The sequence below is a fragment of the Aedes albopictus genome, chromosome 2, assembly GCF_035046485.1.
Source record: "Aedes albopictus strain Foshan chromosome 2, AalbF5, whole genome shotgun sequence".
Taxonomy (NCBI): domain Eukaryota; kingdom Metazoa; phylum Arthropoda; class Insecta; order Diptera; family Culicidae; genus Aedes; species Aedes albopictus.
The window spans coordinates 127,790,035-127,807,476 of NC_085137.1; the positions used below are offsets into that span (position 1 = coordinate 127,790,035).

Genomic DNA, 17,442 nt, shown 5'->3' on the forward strand with positions numbered 1-17,442 from the left:
GTTTTTAATACTTTATTTAAAAAATGTATAGGTGCCGCTCACAATGCTCTAAAGAAAAGAAAAAAATATGGTCGTGCTTTACGGCCCATGCAAAAAATTTAGGATTTTAATATAAAAATGCGCTAATACGATGCACGCTGCCTTGTTCTAAAATATGAAACAGAACGTTTTTATGCAGTGCTGAAATAGTTATTTATGCCACAAGTTGCAAAAATGATGATTTTTCCAGCACGAGTGGTACATTTATCCAACCAGGCTTGGCAACTAAGTTGCCATGTCATTAATTGACTCGGTAGCTTAGTTGGTAAAGCACTTGTCTAGCGAATAAGGGTCGTGAGTTCAAATCTCACCTGAGCTGTGGATTTTTTCTCAATTCAACCAATAATTTACCCATCTGTACATATGTACGTTGAGTTATTTGAAAATCACACTTAAGAGTGCCAAAAGAAGTACTTTTCGGCACACTTGTTAAAGTTTGGAAAAGTAGGTCAGTTCGCTGCCTTTTCACCGATTGAAAAATAAGCACTTTCGAAACGTAATTACAAAAATGTAATTTAGACCTATCTAGATTCAATGTCATCGAATATCTTCGAAAAAGGTAATAGAACACGATCGATGAAGTACTAGATTTGTAGTAATGAGCTGAATTGTTGTATGGTGAAAAGGTGAATTCTCCGTTTTTGCAAGGAAATCGTGCAAAAAGCGTTGGTATTATGATTCCTTGCCTAATTTGATGCTGTTCGAGCAAAACTTTGGAAAACTGTATTGTTCAAGGGACAAGAAATAGCCAAAACAACAACACAGTTTTCTAAAGTACTTCGCCGATCGTGTCCTATTAATATTCATCATGAAAAAAATGGGATTAAATGTGCGCCTTTAAAATCGAGTTTTGCAACGAGTTGCAAAACATTTTTGCAATAAAAAACAAATCACTAGAATATGTCATTTCTATCAGTACCATCGTGCTTCGCAGTGGTTCGATGGGAACAGTCATGTCACAGACAAACAGACGCTTTTAACGATCATTTTCGCAGACACTTGCGAAATTTCCATCGACCACGCTTTTAACGATCATTTTAAATTTTCATAGTTGTGGCTTTCACAACCCAGAGGCGCGCGCATCGTTTTTCTATGCGTTTGACGTTTCATACTAGCGCCTTCTGTTGACGATATTGCACAATGCACAACACAGTGATTCGTGCAACTTTTCCACCAGGTGATGGTAGTGTGAACTGGGTGATGGATTTCCATGAAAATCGTTCGAGGTGTTACGCCTGTTTGTCTGTGGTCATGTGTTCTATCATGCTAGACACTAAATTTATATCAAGCTAGCTGTACCATAACCGTGACAATTTGGCAAGCTCTTGCCGTGACAACTCTGGTTGTGGATCAAACAATCGCATTATGATTCATAATACAACCGAAATCAGTTGCATTATGAATCATATTGCAATTGTTTGGTATAGTACGATAAACTTGTCCGTTGTGATACAGCAAGTATACATCAAATTTCATAGTGCTGAGCTGCAAAAATATATTTAAAATCCACTTGCGTCGTATTTTCGGCAGTTTTGTTCTCTTCGTCACGGGAGGTTTTTAGAAACCTATTGAACTCAAAGTTGGCCTCAAATCCTTCCAAAGTAAGCTGAATGATATTTCAGGCATTTTGGCCAACAAGAATTATGAGTCATGGGCTAAACGTGCTTTGAACTAAGTTTTTTATAAGAAATCAGTGTATAAAAAGGTATTAGGAGATTTTTTTTTGAGTGTCATCCTAAGTTTGTTTGTAAAAAAATGATATCTCTTGAACCATAAGAGACGAAAATATGTTTATTGTGACCTGAAATTATGGAAGGACCGGGTTAAAATAAATAAAAACTTCAATGCAAATGTACTTTCGACTTCCAAATCAGTATGACAAATTTCCAAAATTATCAACACGGTGCCTTTTTGAAGGCTTTCACTCTAATGTAAAAACTTGATTATTCCAAAAACCGATGTGAATATTTTATATTGACAACCCGTCGGCTATAGGTTATCATTTTCTTTATCATCGTCTCCATCCGTAACCAAACGTTTTACAATTTTATCGTTCCTAAGTGTACATGTTTCATTAAAAATATTTTCTGCTGTTTCAAAAATTTATTTATGAAGCAGGTGAAGAAACCCAAACTCTGCAATTTGCGGCTTAAGCCTGGCTTAGCGATGCTAAGCCACCTCAGAGCACCGCTTAAAATAAGCCAAACTTAACGTAAACCGTAGCTTTATTAAACCGGGTTTACTGGTTAAGCCGAGGTGAAGAAATTGAAAAAAAGTTAAGCCCGACTTAAAATGTTGCTAAGCCTGGTTTAAAATTTAAGCCCGGGTGAAGAAATCGGCCCTTAGGATCTTTAAACGTTTTTTCTATCGTTAGACCCCCTTACCATTCGAAGATGATGTGTTTGTGGTCTGACATTGATATTTCTTCAGAAACATGCCAGTTTTTTATTTTATCAGAGATAGACCGACTACATAGAGTCAAGTCCAAAACTTCCTGACGAATGAGGTTTTCAAACGTGGGCTTGTCACCAACATTTCAAATGTCAATGTTCTTGGAAGAGAGAAACTGTAACAGGTACTCACCTCTGGTGTTTATATTTGTACTTCCCCATACGGTGTGATGTGCATTTGCGCCACACCCTATGACGAAGGGGATGTTGTGTCGGTGGCTGTAGGCTACGAGCGCAGCTATTTCTGGAGGAGGGATTTCGTCCACGTCACCTGGGAAGTATGCCGAGACCATCAAGATCTCTCTACTCCCTCTAGCGGAAGGTACCTTCATCCTGACAGCTACGATGTCCCTTTTTATGAATTCTGAAATTGGAAAGTATTTACAGTTGTTATGTAATAAAATAGCCGCTCTAGGAGAAAGCTGGCTGTCATCATATACCAACTTACATGAGTGTTGTGGAATACCTTGTATTCTGGATTTATTGACCCATGGCTCTTGAATGAGGGCCACGGTTAGATTCTCTTTGGTGAACCTCCGACAGAGCACACCCGTGGCGCTCTCAGCATGGTGGAGGTTCACTTGCAGAACTTTAGTCGCCATTTCCGGGGTTACCGCTTTTTTCCGGACGACGACTATCCGGCTTTGGATGTTGCGGATCATCAGGGTGTCGTTTGGTGTTACAGTTTGGGTTGTTTCTCTTCCCTGTAGCGACCTGGCCCGCCAGTTTCGCCTCTGTGGTCAAACTGTCGCTTTTTGCACTCCCTTTGCCCTGTTTAGATACCTTTGGTTTGGTACCACTAGAGCAGGGAGTCGCATGTAAGCTTCGAGCTTTTCCTTTAGAGGCGGACTGACTAGCCTTTATGGTGCTTTTAGGGTGAGATTTACTAACCTCGCCCGAACCGGAGGCTTCCTCAGATTTCTCTTGGGTCGGCCTTCCAGTTAGCCGAACCTTGCCCGAACAGGAGGCCTCCTCAGATTGCTCTTGGGTCGGCCTTCCAGTCGGATTGGCGGTATCGGCAGTCGGTTGATCTGTAATCTTCCTTAGTTGGATTTCACCAAATCGGTAGTTGAGGGTGTATTTGGACTTCTTCAACTTTTCCATCGACGCACCCTCTACTGTGAAGATCCATTCGACATGAATGTCTTTCAGAATGGATCGTTTCACAATACGCCAGTTAGTTGTCGTCATAGCTGGAGCTTTGTGGGAAGAATGCTCGGATCATCTCTGGACGTGGAATCGCCACTTCGTCCATTGCCATCAGCTCTGCACCTTCCCAGGGTTTCATGGATGGGGATATTCTCTTTAACCACTCAGCAGTCTCTTGATCCTTACAGATTAGAACCATGTAACCGGACTTGTAGATGAGGTTGTTGAATTTGGGTTTTATTGGCTCGTTTCGTTGTTGAACTACTCTGAGCAGGAGTGCTTCTTGTAGAAGGTCTAGCTGGGCTGTAGTGAGTTGGACGGTGGGAAAGTCTTTGGGTATTATCCCGACCTTCACGCTTTTGGCCATATCACTGTAGCTGATACCAGCTGTTTTCCTCATGGGTGGGTTTTGTTGTCCAGACACGTTTTTCTGAGGCGCGCTGTTTGTGGACTGTTGGGCGCGCTCTCTCGGATCCAGATGGTGCTTCACCCTTTTTTGTTTGGGGTCCTCTGTGGCGGATTTGTCTAGGTCGTTTCTCGAGCATTTTGAGGAAGTGGGCTCGCTCTCCTTATTCAGGATTATGGACAAGGCCTCATTCCGGTCTTTTCCCTTCTCCCGGAGAGTTCTAAGCTGCTTCCTCTGCGAGCGTGTGAGTGTGGGGAATTTCTTACTCGGAGCCCCCTTGGCTTCCGTAGAACCCTTGTTATCTTCGGATCCTTTGCTACTTGCTAAAGATTCTTGGGGGTTGATGACGATCCGTATACCATCATCTTCGTTATCTTCCATGTCCAGCAGGTTGGAGTCGGTCGATGAGGGGTGTTGTAGATCTGGATCAGCTTTGTCGAAACATGTGCTGCTCCGGGAGGTAGGCGTTGAGGGGCAGGATATTTCCATCTTCTCCTGCGAACTACTGAGTAGCTGGTCTTCGGTAAGGCCAAGCTGACTCAGAGTATTCTCCACTTCGCTCTCACACGACTGAGAGAGGCAGTCGTCACCTTGAAGGTTGTTTGTAAAATTTGTACTCATTTTTGGTCCCACGAGTAGCTAGGGAAATAAATGTCCGCTGCACCAGTGCCCCGCCGTAGTGCAGTAAGGGCTGCTTACTGGGGTGTTCGCCCTGGTGCACCCCAGGCTCCGTTCGCGGTTGAGCATGTTTAGAACCCCCTCAACCATTCAGCCCTCGGCACGGGTCGCATGACACCTTGGCATTGGGGTTTATCCATTTTTTCTTTACACGATGGCCATGAATAACAGCCATCGCAACCTTCCTCCTTTACCAGGGCTTAGGACCTGTAGCTCAAGTTCTCAATAGTTTCACGATCTTTCGGACATGCAACTACGGAGAACCATCATTGCTAGCGGAGTTAGAACTGGTCTTGCCGCACAAGTTTTTCATAAACCATATTCTCAGGTTCAGCTTCTAAAACTAGCTGTAGGCGATTGAATTTAGATATGACGAAATGAAATTTTCAACACTGGTCATAATATTGTAAATGTTTCCAAATTGAGATTTGATGTATTTATTTTTATCGGAAGTGTTTCAAAAGAATCTAATGAAAGTTTCATGACGAGTGCAGGTTGAAAATAAGTTACGAAAAACAATGTTTTCAACAGAAAAAATAACGCAAATAATCAAAAAATCACGTATTTAAGTATTGTTTTAATGAAATATGATGGTTTCACCTGCATAAATAACAGCGTTTACTACTATTACGTCTTCAAATAGCTCCCAATATTTTCTAGACTGTATTGTGGCTGAAACAACATACATTGGACGGCTCACATTTCGAGAAATGGCACCGAAAGTATTCAAATTTCTAGCATGAACTACTTGTTTAATAATTTAGACCTTTTTTTAAATAAATCATGTTAAAAATGAATGTGATGTAAAACTAAGACTCATTTATAATATATTTCTTCAGATTGAATGAAATAAGCCAATTGTTTGACCATATCTTGCATTTTTGTATGAGCATCTGCTTTTAAATAAACAGAGTACAAAAATTCTAACACTTCTTGCGGTTCTTTCACTTAGCAGTCTTCTAACTCACTTGGTAATGCTAGTATCAAACAGGTATACTCCACAGGCATTAGAGCACGTCTTTATTTCAACGCAGAACTATTTATTTCAGCTTCTATCAATCCCCTTTTAAGGTTTAACTAACCAAAAACCAATATACTTACTTTTTTCATGACATTTTATGCAATAAATTGAACATATCTAACAATAATTATGTGCCATATTTTCAAAACTGCAAATTTAGTTTACGTTTGAGTGCTTACAGAAATCATTTTTCTTAAATAAATTTGTTTATCATCGCTTCTCCTTATCGGGGCATTTTTTTAATAATATTTCTCTGAATTTCACAAATAAATAAACTTTTAAGGTCAATTATCTTGCTAACACGTCATAAACTAAATGCCTTGGGGTATATCCTCGAAATGTACTCACGAAATTGCAAAAAAATCTATTGAAACCCAATTTTTCATTAACCTCGGCTAAACGAATGTCTAGGCGAAAAATGAAATTTGAAGGGTTTCTACCCTCGTTTTTGTTTCAGTGTATATGTAAGTGTGATGTATCACATTTTTATGAAACAGTACTAGATATACTATCACTGACATAAAAAAGGGTTATCATAAAATTTTTTGTATGAGTTTCCTGACACTTTTTGAAAATTTTTTGGCCTCGGCTAAACGAATGTCTATCACTGTATATGTACAGGGGTTGCTCAAAATGACTGGGACAAGTAAAATTTTCACTTTTCAAAAAATGTTCAACTAGCTGTAACTTTTTGAAAAGGGCATCAAATATTCTCAAATTATTACTGTAAGTTCATCAACTAGTTGTGTATTAGTGGTCAAAATTTGGTAAAGATTGGGCCATTCCTCACGAAATTATAAAGGTTCTAGAAAAAGGTAAAATTATTCGCTAGCCAACTTTGAGCTGTTATATCTCCGGATTTAATGAACCGAACGCAAAGAAATTTTGATCATTTATGACTTATATAATGAGCTTCTTAGAACTTTCGACATACCTAAAAATTCTTAACACAGAAGAAAATTATAACGATTAGATTTTTTTTAAATATAACACCAATTTATCCAAAACTTCATCATCGTTTCAAAATTCGAGATAGTAATTATAGTTCATTTAAATTCCCTCTAATTGACTTGAATATATTTATGTTTCAAAGGAAAGTAACCAAATAGCCGGCATTAAATTGAAAAGGTGATGGGATGCATTTGAAAAATAGATAAATTTACTAAAAAAAACATAGAATACATGAAATCGCTATAACTTTTTTCTTTTTAATAATTTTGAATTAAGTTAACTGTTTTTCAAAGTTCATTATATTAACCATAAATGAGCAAAATTTCATTGCATTCGATTCATTGAATCCGGAGATATAACAGCTCAAAGTTGGCTATCAGATAATTATACCTTTTTCTAGAATCATCATAACTTCGTGTAGAATGGCCCTATCTTTTCTAAATTTGAACCAATGATACACAACTAGTTGATGAACTTACAGTAAAAATTTGAGAATATTTGATGCCCTTTTCGAAAAGTTACAGCGAGTTGAACATTTTTTGAAAAGTGAAAATTTTACCTGTCCCAGTTATTTTGAGTAGGGTCTTGTACCATTTGGGCAGATGTACCTATTTTGGGCACTTGCCGCTATAACTAAGTCAATTTCAAACCGATTGATTTGAATTTTTGTACAGAGTTTAGATACTGTACGTGCCTAACTCTATACAAAATTTCAAATCAATCGGTTTGAAATTGACTTAATTATAGCGGCAAGTGCCCAAAATAGGTACACCTGCCCAAATGGTACGAGACCCTATCCCCTGTAGAACTAAAACTTCCAAATCTTTCTAGAATTGAAGGATTCCGCTGCGCTGTCCGATCTCTTTGGCACAAACCGGTTGATCGATTTTATTGTCCTCAGAAATTACGAAGAAAGCTTTTTGTTTGTTAATTTATTAATGACACTTTACTCAACTGTGCATTTATGTCGCTACAAAGAAGGCACAATAATTCAAAAGGCCTGATTTCAGTATTTAAAACATCAATTATTGCGCTACCGAAAACAACCTGAATTACCTTCCTCGTCGCCCACGTTCTGTCTATAGCGTTTTTCAATCCAATTTTGCGCCAAGTCTACCGTCGATGTTCGCGGTGCCGAGAGAAGCATCTCTCGATGAAACTTTGCATCTGAATCCACGGCAACGTCGATGAAACTACCAAACGAACGAACGACGCTAGCAAAATAAACTCTCATCAAAATAAACGCGGGTAGGTATATCGCGTTTCATTCAGCATATTGCTGATTGCTACGCGAACAGTTTCTGTGGAGCTTTTCCCCATTAGCAGAGCACCACAACGCACAACTGCCATCCGTTGCAGTGCATTGGCTCAGTTCAGTATCAGCAAACACAAGTCCATCTGTGGCGCTGTCCATAAACTACGTAGACTCATTTTGGGCCATCTCAGACCCCCCTCCCCCCGCCGTAGACTTTTGTTCATACAAAATTTTTGAAATTTGTATGGAGCTTAGACTTTGGCCAGACCCCCCCGTCCCCCCCTGAGAGTCTACGTAGTTTATGGCAGGCCCTGTCCACGAGAATAAGCGGTGAGACCGTTCCAACCTGTTCGAACCATAAATAGAGAATCAGAGCGGGAAACGCGACGCGTTGAAGTCATCGTAGTCGCTTGTTTGGGTTTATAGGTATTTGTTTGCGAATTGCAATACGCATGGGATTCACAGTGAGGGAATCTTGAAATTCATTGAAGTAAGGAGTAAGAAATCAAGTTTATAGAACTTCCAGCTAGAATGATAGACTTGAGTATCGGCATATGAAGACAACCTACACGCTAACTCCCAGCTACCCAGATTGATGTCACTGTGACCCAAATCGAGCAAAACTGCAGTTACTCTAAAGTGGGTAAAGGTACCTTTACTCAAATCTGGGTTACCGATGTTGGCTGCTAAATCTGGGTAAGCGTTACCCTGATTTTGACGTTACTCATCAGGGTATTTTTTACCCGTTTTTATATAAATGAGTAAGCATGCTCAAGAAATCCCCCCATCTGATTAATATTTTTCCGAAAAAAAATAATAAAGGAAACATTTGAGATTTGCTTAAATTTTTTATTGACGTGTTCAATTCGAAGGTTTGGCTCTTCTTGACCTGATTGTGCCTAAATAACTACATTAGAACATGTTGTACTCGACGTTCAGCCTTCTTGGCCTGGTTGTGGATACATTTACGTACCTTGGGTCGTACGTTCAGCCTCGATTGCCTGTTGAATGTTTGTGCAAAGAATATTCACCGACTTTCGGCTACTCTGGCGCACCGTTTTATACACCAGTATGGTAAACACATCATAAAGCATTTGCAGCCGGCTAGGCACGGATTCGCCAAATACCGGGAAAATCTTCCAAAACAAATCCAGTGTGCCTATGAATGAATTGTTCTTCGCAAGAACTACTCCTTTGTGAATTATGCGGTATGGTCCAGATTTGAACAGAGCAGCCTCACATGCAATGTACGTATCTCCGGGATGATTGTCATCATCTTGGACAAGATCCTAAAACGATAGAAATCGCAATTGGTTATTAAACGTTTCAATTCATGCTGGTTAATATTTAACATACCTGTGACCATCGAAGAAGCGGCGAAACGAGGATTCTTTCCGCCTGCATCGGGCTACTAGGTCCAGCTTGATTAGATGACAAAGTCTTCACTCCTTTCTTTTGCAATGTCGCAAAAATCCTCAATGTGCCTCTTACGTGTGCTATAAAATTTATAGAAATTAATATAATAATTTAACAATTTATAAAGAAATTATCATACCATCTTCAACGTTCAGGAACATCTCCGAAGCTAGTAAAAGTGCTCTGCCCTAAACCGGGGAAAACTCAAGTTGATGGGATACTCCTGGGCATAGCCTGTAGAATGCCTCATCGATCTATTTTTCATGGTATTAAAATATTATCAAAAATATTATATTAGTTAGTGCCCTCAATGCAAATACACTGCAGGTCAAAAGTGTGGGTCACCATTAGGGTTAGCCGGCAAATTCATAGTAGTGTTTACGCCCAAATCTCTAACGATCGATTTCAAAAGTGTAGGTCTCAGATAAAAAATATCATACTTTTGACGAGGTGGCCCCAAACTTTTGATCGAGAGTGTAAATACCGTAATGCTTACCAGTCTGCCATTGAATGATGCGAAATGTGGAAATGTTTGAAGTATCTCAGCGAATGACTTTTTTTCCTTCAGCAGCAGTTGGTGGAATGGGAAACAGTCGCTCATCTCCTTTGCGATTTCGGCAATGTTACTTGGATTCGCAATTACTGCTGTTAGCGTCACAGCTCGTTGTACTAGTGTTGTGGGAATTGCATCACTAGTAACTTTTGTCGGATGATTGTATTTCTTCAGCTCTTTTGGCACACGCTTTGCAATATTTCGAACTCGGTGATAAATGTAGCCGGAATGATCGCCACTATTATTGCCGCTCTGCCACCAGAAAAATGCGGACTGTAATATAAATATGGATTGATGAAAACAATCAAGTTGAACATATTGAATACTTTACCTCGTCCGGGGCATTTTCATTGATCCTTGTGGTTTTCAATTGAGGAAATGCTCGTACGATTTGTTTGGCCAATTGCCATTGATCATTTGTGGATGGATATCTGAGAAATGAGATAATAAAGAGAATTTGTCTTATCAATATTGTGTACTAAAGTGGCGTCCACTTTAGAAGAATTTACCGTCGATTAGAACGTGGTCGATTTGGTTTTCTGTTTGGTGGTCGGGTGATCTCCAGGTGGCTTTGTGGATATCTTTGCGGGGAAAGAAGGTGCTTCGGACTACCATACCACGGGAGGCTGCAAAGTTTACGCGTCGCTGGCCGTTATCATTCGATACGGCGTGCAGGCTGTTTCGCCCGATTACCGGTCTGTACATTTCCTCCCTTCCTACCTGCGCGTTCATGTCGCCGACAACGATTTTCACGTCACGCGGCGAGCAACCATCGTATGTTTGCTCTAACTGCGCGTAGAACGCTTCTTTCTCGTCATCGGGTCTCCCTTCGTGTGGGCAGTGGACGTTGATGATGCTGTAGTTGAAGAAACGGCCCTTAACTCTCAACATGCACATCCTTGCGTTGATCGGCTGCCACCCGATCACACGTTGTCGCATCTTGCCCAACACTATAAATCCTGTTCCCAGTTCATTGGTGGTGCCACAGCTTTGGTAGAAGGTAGCCGCTCGATGCCCGCTTTTCCACACTTTCTGTCCAGTCCAACAAAGTTCCTGCAACGCCACGATGTCGAAGTTGCGGGGATGTAGTTCGTCGTAGATTATCCTGTCACATCCTGCGAAACCTAGTGACTTGCAATTCCATGTTCCAAGTTTCCAATCGTAGTCCTTATTTCGTCGCGTGGGTCTTTGCCGATTGTATCGAGTCGTATTTTCTCCTATGTTATTCGCAATGGGGATTTTTACGGGTGGCTTATTGGGCCTACGCCAACACTCCTGTCTCGCCGGAGGGCCATCGTGCCAGTTCTGTTTAACGTCCCAACCAACACTGGGACGACCACGCTGATGGGGCTACCACCTTGGATCTAGCTGGGCGTGGTGCAGCGTTTCTTACTCAGCCGCTGGATGCCAGAACAGACGCTGTTTGAGCCGCACCTCCTTGGTGAACAGACACTCGGATCGTACCTCCTCAATCTAGCTGAAGTCAGAAGGACAACAGTGCCCAGGCTGCGCTACCAGCTAAGCACACAACTCTTAGCTGGCGGTCTTTGTCATGTTTGGAGTATAGCTTGTTAATCATCGCAATATTTGAGGCTTATATACGAAGACTGTTCGTCTATTACTACGCGTTTCCATAAACTGTATGCTTTTCTGGTATACACTTGTGAGCTCGAAACCCTTACTAAGTCGTCGGTGTGTTTAACTTCCCAGCTGTACATATCCAAATCAAGTCTACAAATTTCGAGCTTTTCGATCACAAAGATGATTTTTTCGTCACATGATATTATTGCTTCTACTACACCGTACTTATTTGCATTACAAACGGTAAATTTGACTACCATTCTTGGGCGAAAGGTGGTACTGTCTATCGTCAAATTTTGTATAAAAGTAATGATCGGTGAAAAATCAAAGAGTAGGATAGAAAATGGTAATACTGACTTGTTGATATTTTCGCTTCTTATAATTGTATGGACTTTTGTGGTATAGTTATGTTTTATAATAGAGTCTGTTTGCTTCAGATTAATTCTTCTGGTGATACTGTATGTAAGATTTTTAAAGTTGTTACATGTTTTTCCCTGACCTTTTGAAATTTTGTACTTGGCTTCGAATGCAAAACAGTTAGTCAACGGTCCGTTACTCTGAATTAGCTCTGGGTAATGAGACAGATGGTGGATTTTATTGATGGGGTTTGTATTTGGGAAGCACAGCTTGAACAGATGTTGAAATTGGTGAATAGCGACTTCCAGTTCGTGAATTTCTTCTACACGAAATTTGTTTGAAAAAGCAAAATAGTTGATTGTGAGTAATGAACCAATAATTTGTACAAAGTTAGTATCCACTGAAATAAATCTATGAAACATGTATGGGAAAGCTCGTAGCAGAAGCCAACATTGCGATGCTGATTGAGGAACTGAGTTAGTTTTTGACCTGAGGATATTCAAAGAAAAGTTCGCTGATGGTTTGTGTTGCGATAGGTTGGTGGAGTTCTTCCAGCAGATATTAAATTACTCCCGATTCGGTGATAATCAGCTTAAAGCTAAAACATGTAATATATTTAGATATGTTTACAGATAGGAATGATATACGTTGCACTTACAATTCAGTCTCCGACCTGCTTCTGACCTTAATCGCAACAAATTGGTGTATTTAGGCTTACTCCTACAAATTAGCATATAAGTATAATTCAATTAATGTTAGACAAATAATAATTCACTATAAATTACAAACTAGAAACTTACAAACGATCTCCTCACTCAACACTGCCTACATCACCTCGAAAACATTTGTTATTGTTTTTTATCTGTTTTGTCTTTCCTAGATGTGCATTGAACCGTTGAAACGTTCGTGTTAGTTTTGCATAGCGATGGTTGGGGCTGTTGGGGCTAACATTCTCCCCCCCGTGTCGCCTTAACTTCCGGTTCAGCGTCACAAAGCATAAATAGTCCAACACAGCCCATTTTGTTGAAGCCCGAATTCTAAGATGAACTGTAACTATCGCTTTGGTAGTCTGCAGTCGCTGCCGGCGTGTAGTGCAGCATACGATGATGCCGCTTTGGACAACCATCGATTCCGCATACTTGTCCTTTACAAGGCCACCGCGCGTGTGACGTTAGACAGCGAGCACAAAGTTTGTGCATCTTCACTGCTTCCCACCTGCCATCCAAATCAAGTGCATTGAATGCCGTGCAGCTGCCAATTTGATGACTGCCTTCATTGCAAATTGAGCACTTACTCTGATGATCTCTTCCCTTTTGTACCCGTTCATCGACTATAGATTTCTCTACATCTTCTTGATTACTCGTACCCAGTTGTTCTGAGGATCCATGCATATTGACAAAAGATCTTTCTTTCGGTCTATTTCGTTCTTCTTTGAAACAATTCTGAGGCATGTTGGCAAGTTGTGTTATGCCACTCGCAGCAGAAGAAATTTTTGCCATATAATCGCTGAAGACGTTCAAGTCTACAATAGGAACTTGTTCCTGATAAAGTGCCCAGTTGAACTTTACCGTGGTTGGCAACTTTTCAACCAGCTCTTGCAGCAAGATTGGGTTTGTAAGATACCTTTGTAAACCGACTGCTTTAAGGTGCCCGCACAGATTTTGGACGACTAAGCCAAAACTGACAAGTGTGTCTAACCGATCTGCTTTGGGAGCCGGAGTTGCTCGAACTTTTGCGATCATATTGTTTACAATTTGTTCCGGACGCCCATATAACAGCTTCAGTGTTGACAAAACTTGAGGAACTGTTGATGGATGCAGTAAGAAACTGCTGACGGAATCTTTTGCATTGCCTCTCAAACAACGTTGCAAGCGCAAAAGGTTTTCCGAGTCGGTGTACCCACAAGCCTCTGTCGAGTGCTGGTAACTGCTTATAAACAGCGGCCAATCGACAGGATCGCCGGAGAAAATTGGCAATTCCTTGATGACCACCTGTCTAGCAGCTAACTGTTGAGGTGAAGGTCCGAAATAACCACTCGCATCGCCTATTACTTGGGCTGGCAAATGCAAATGATTTCCCGGCATGGAACTGCTTGTATTCGGCGTATGCGCGACTTCACATTGCGCAAGGAATTCCTGTTGACGGTTGAGAAATCCACCATCATCAACTGTACCCAGTGGAGGATGGATTCCCGTATTAGATGAACCTGTTACTCCGATCCATGATGCTGGAGGTGGGGGTAATGATGAAAAACAATCGCCATCTGTTGATCGATCATCATTTCGACTGATAATTTGCTCTATCTCTTCGTGCAGGTCCCAATACTGCTTCTCTGCTTCATTCCGCAGTCGAATTGCGTTATGTTCACGTTGTTGTGCTGCTTCGTTTTGAGATTGCAGATGCTGTTCCCTGCTGCGCAGGATTTTTACTTCACTTCGTAGTTCTGCAAGTTGGCGCTGCAATGATTCAGATTCTCGATCGCGTTCTTGGAGTTGGCCGCGCAGTTCTACTTCCATAGTACGCATTTGCTCCCTATCCTCGCGAAGTATCTTCCCTAAAGCCTCTACCTGACCTTCTAGCTCTATCCGGTCACGATCTCGTTGTTGAAGTTGTGCTCTCAATCTTACTTCCGATTCTCGAACAGTTTTTAGTTCAGTCGTATGTTGCAACTGAAGATATTTTATCTGGCTCACCAGTTCCATTTCTCGTTTCCGCCTTGCGTCTATGTCCAACTGCTGTTTGGTCATCACATCCAGAATGACTTGTTCTGTTTCGACTTGTCTTTGCAGATGTTCCTCCTGTTTCCGAAGTTCTCCAGTTTCAACGCTCCAACGCTTGTAGCATTGGGCGCTGAAGCGATTCATTTTTGGCACTGCTCCAGCATTTAAAACCGAGCCGGAACTTGGAGCCGCTTCCTCAACCTTGAGGAGATCTGCATACGGCTGAAGGTCCACATATGGTAGGTTGACCGGACGATTTTCTCGCTCTTGTTTACCTGCGTCAACAGCGTCTTCAAGTGAATCCACAGAGTCCTCACCAATCGTAACGCTTCCTAGGGTCTGCGGAACCGATTTCACCTCTGATCCCGTTTCTGCCCTGTCGTCTACGAAAGGTGTCACTGCAGATACCACAGTCTTTATCGGCGTCGAAGATGGGTGTCCTCCCTGCAGTTCCGTTAGAAGTGCATCTCCAACAGCATGATTAGTGCTTGCTGATGCCGGCGCGGGTGTCTCTCTACCAATTACCTCACCGGAAATCTCGGTTGTCCTCGTCTGCCTTACCCAATCCTCCGTTCGTTTCTCACTGTGTCGACTGCTCCGCATACTATGTACACTTCGTCCTTCCTCCTCGTCGTGCTGACTGAGCAATTCATGCTTCCGAGCAATGAACTGCTTACCACGCTCTAGCCGCTCCAGAAGTTCCCGTTCGTTCAATTCGCGCTCCTTTTCAATTCGTTCCCGGTTCAATTCCTCGAGTAATTTCTGCTCCTCTTCCAGACGTTGTAATTCGCGGTCTATTTTCGCCTTACGAGTGCTGGACGAACTTGAAATACCACTAAACTGGCTCGGTGTCGGCTCCGAAACTCCGCAGACTTCTCCAGGTATGCATAATACACACAGATAACTGGACGAGCGCACCGTGGCGGTGTTAACATTGGCACAAGTAAAGTGGTACCAATGATTACAATTCCGACACTGCACCATGTATCGCTCGGCGTTATTTGGCCGTTCGCAACCAGCACATTCTCGCAACTCACCGTCTCCGTCTCTGCCGGACATTGATTCCTCCGACGACTTACTCAGTGCCATACCGTTGTCACTAATATTGAGGTTAGCATTCACCTGCTGTGCCCTCGTCTGTGACCGGGTTTGTCGCACATTCGACAGAAAATTCATCCTGTTTTCCGGTTGAATTCTTTAAGTTTGTTGCGATAGGTTGGTGGAGTTCTTCCAGCAGATATTAAATTACTCCCGATTCGGTGATAATCAGCTTAAAGCTAAAACATGTAATATATTTAGATATGTTTACAGATAGGAATGATATACGTTGCACTTACAATTCAGTCTCCGACCTGCTTCTGACCTTAATCGCAACAAATTGGTGTATTTAGGCTTACTCCTACAAATTAGCATATAAGTATAATTCAATTAATGTTAGACAAATAATAATTCACTATAAATTACAAACTAGAAACTTACAAACGATCTCCTCACTCAACACTGCCTACATCACCTCGAAAACATTTGTTATTGTTTTTTATCTGTTTTGTCTTTCCTAGATGTGCATTGAACCGTTGAAACGTTCGTGTTAGTTTTGCATAGCGATGGTTGGGGCTGTTGGGGCTAACAGTTTGTTTTCTACTTCACATAACCCATAATCAAAATCTTCAATGATTTGATTGATTGTTGATATTGTTAACATTTTTCGAACACAAACCAAATTTCGAAGGATCAGTTTGATAACCATCATATTAATACCTTCGCACAAATCATGCATGAGGTCCATTGAACGATCTTTCCCATAATTGAAGTATCCAATCTTGTTCAAACAGCATTCTTCAATCAGCCCGCATTGACTGGGTTTTTTTTTTCGAAGTTCTTATCGAATTCAAATCATCTAGCACTGATTCTGGTGTTCTGTGTGGAAATACATCGCCATAGTGACCAGCACGGAAGTCATCCCTGGAGATATAACAAACTCTACAAAAAAGCTTTGCCTGAGGACCCATGATATTGAAAATTTCGTGGAGAGCTGCAGTATCACCAATTACATTAACCAGTACAGCTTGTAGTTTGTAATTCATCCCATCCATTTTCACATCAATGCCAACTTCTAATGTTTTCAGGTCATTTATCAATGGCTGCAATACTGTAGCATATCCATACTTCTTTAGAACTGTTGATTGGACTGTAAGTACGAAATAAACGCGATCAAGCTTAGAATTTACAATTGGGTCAAAATTTTGAATTTTCATGCTTATGATTGTCAACTTTTTCTTCCCTTTCCGCGATCCTAGTGGGTTCAAAAACTCAACCTCGTCTGTATGTACTACAATTCTGATTATGTTTGGATTATTCTTAAATATGGAATGACTTTTGTATGCTGTGCCGTCCTTGAAACTACCTATCATCCCACATTGTTCTTTTTCGGCAACTACTTTAGCTCTTGCTTCAGGATCCCTCAAGACAAGTTCCAGGATCTTGTTGATTGGGATGTAATGGGCGGTGTCCTTAACTATTTTGGTTTTACGAATCATCCTCACTCGACCAAATCTCGCAGTAGATGTATGGGGCACTTGTTGTGTAACTGTTCTTTTTCCAAGCACAATCTCTTGAACAGACGGCACGGAACCATCTGATTTGAATGCAAGGTAGGACAGGTTGTTCTCTGGAGTTCTAACATCGGTGAACGGGTCATCGGGTTCCAATGAATTGATAAACTCGACAAAGTCTTCGTCGTGTTCATCCATCCCCTTCGTTTTGGCAAAGTTTTTAATTTTGCCCATAGCAAAACGTTGGTATGCATTTAAGAGATTTTTAGCCACATCAATAATACTCGCCAATTTTGTCTCCGGTAGACTGACGT

The 17,442-nt window shown here is 41.2% G+C and overlaps 1 protein-coding gene and 1 long non-coding RNA gene across 2 annotated transcripts in view; both read right to left on the minus strand.

Moving 5' to 3' along the window:
* The window catches only part of LOC134287729 (uncharacterized), a 473,313-nt gene that overhangs the window by 251,791 nt on the left and 204,080 nt on the right, over positions 1 to 17,442 (minus strand). The window lies entirely within an intron of this gene.
* LOC109398264 (uncharacterized) lies at positions 8,249 to 10,350 on the minus strand. Its single transcript, XM_062854636.1, has 6 exons — positions 10,250 to 10,350; positions 9,862 to 10,191; positions 9,505 to 9,619; positions 9,306 to 9,445; positions 8,923 to 9,238; positions 8,249 to 8,295 (listed from the first exon to the last, which is right to left on the minus strand). Exons 3-6 carry the CDS (start codon positions 9,524 to 9,526, stop codon positions 8,249 to 8,251), a joined length of 525 nt encoding a protein of 174 aa, XP_062710620.1. The 5' UTR covers positions 9,527 to 9,619; positions 9,862 to 10,191; positions 10,250 to 10,350.

Bases quoted from the DNA above. Each gene is read 5' to 3' on its own strand.
- LOC109398264 (XM_062854636.1), bottom strand. From the start codon at position 9,526: ATGTTCCTGAACGTTGAAGATG. The intron at 9,446-9,504 runs GTATGATAATTT...TAAATTTTATAG, and splicing joins GTTCCTGAACGTTGAAGATG to CACACGTAAGAGGCACATTG. The intron at 9,239-9,305 runs GTATGTTAAATA...CTATCGTTTTAG, and splicing joins CGCTTCTTCGATGGTCACAG to GATCTTGTCCAAGATGATGA.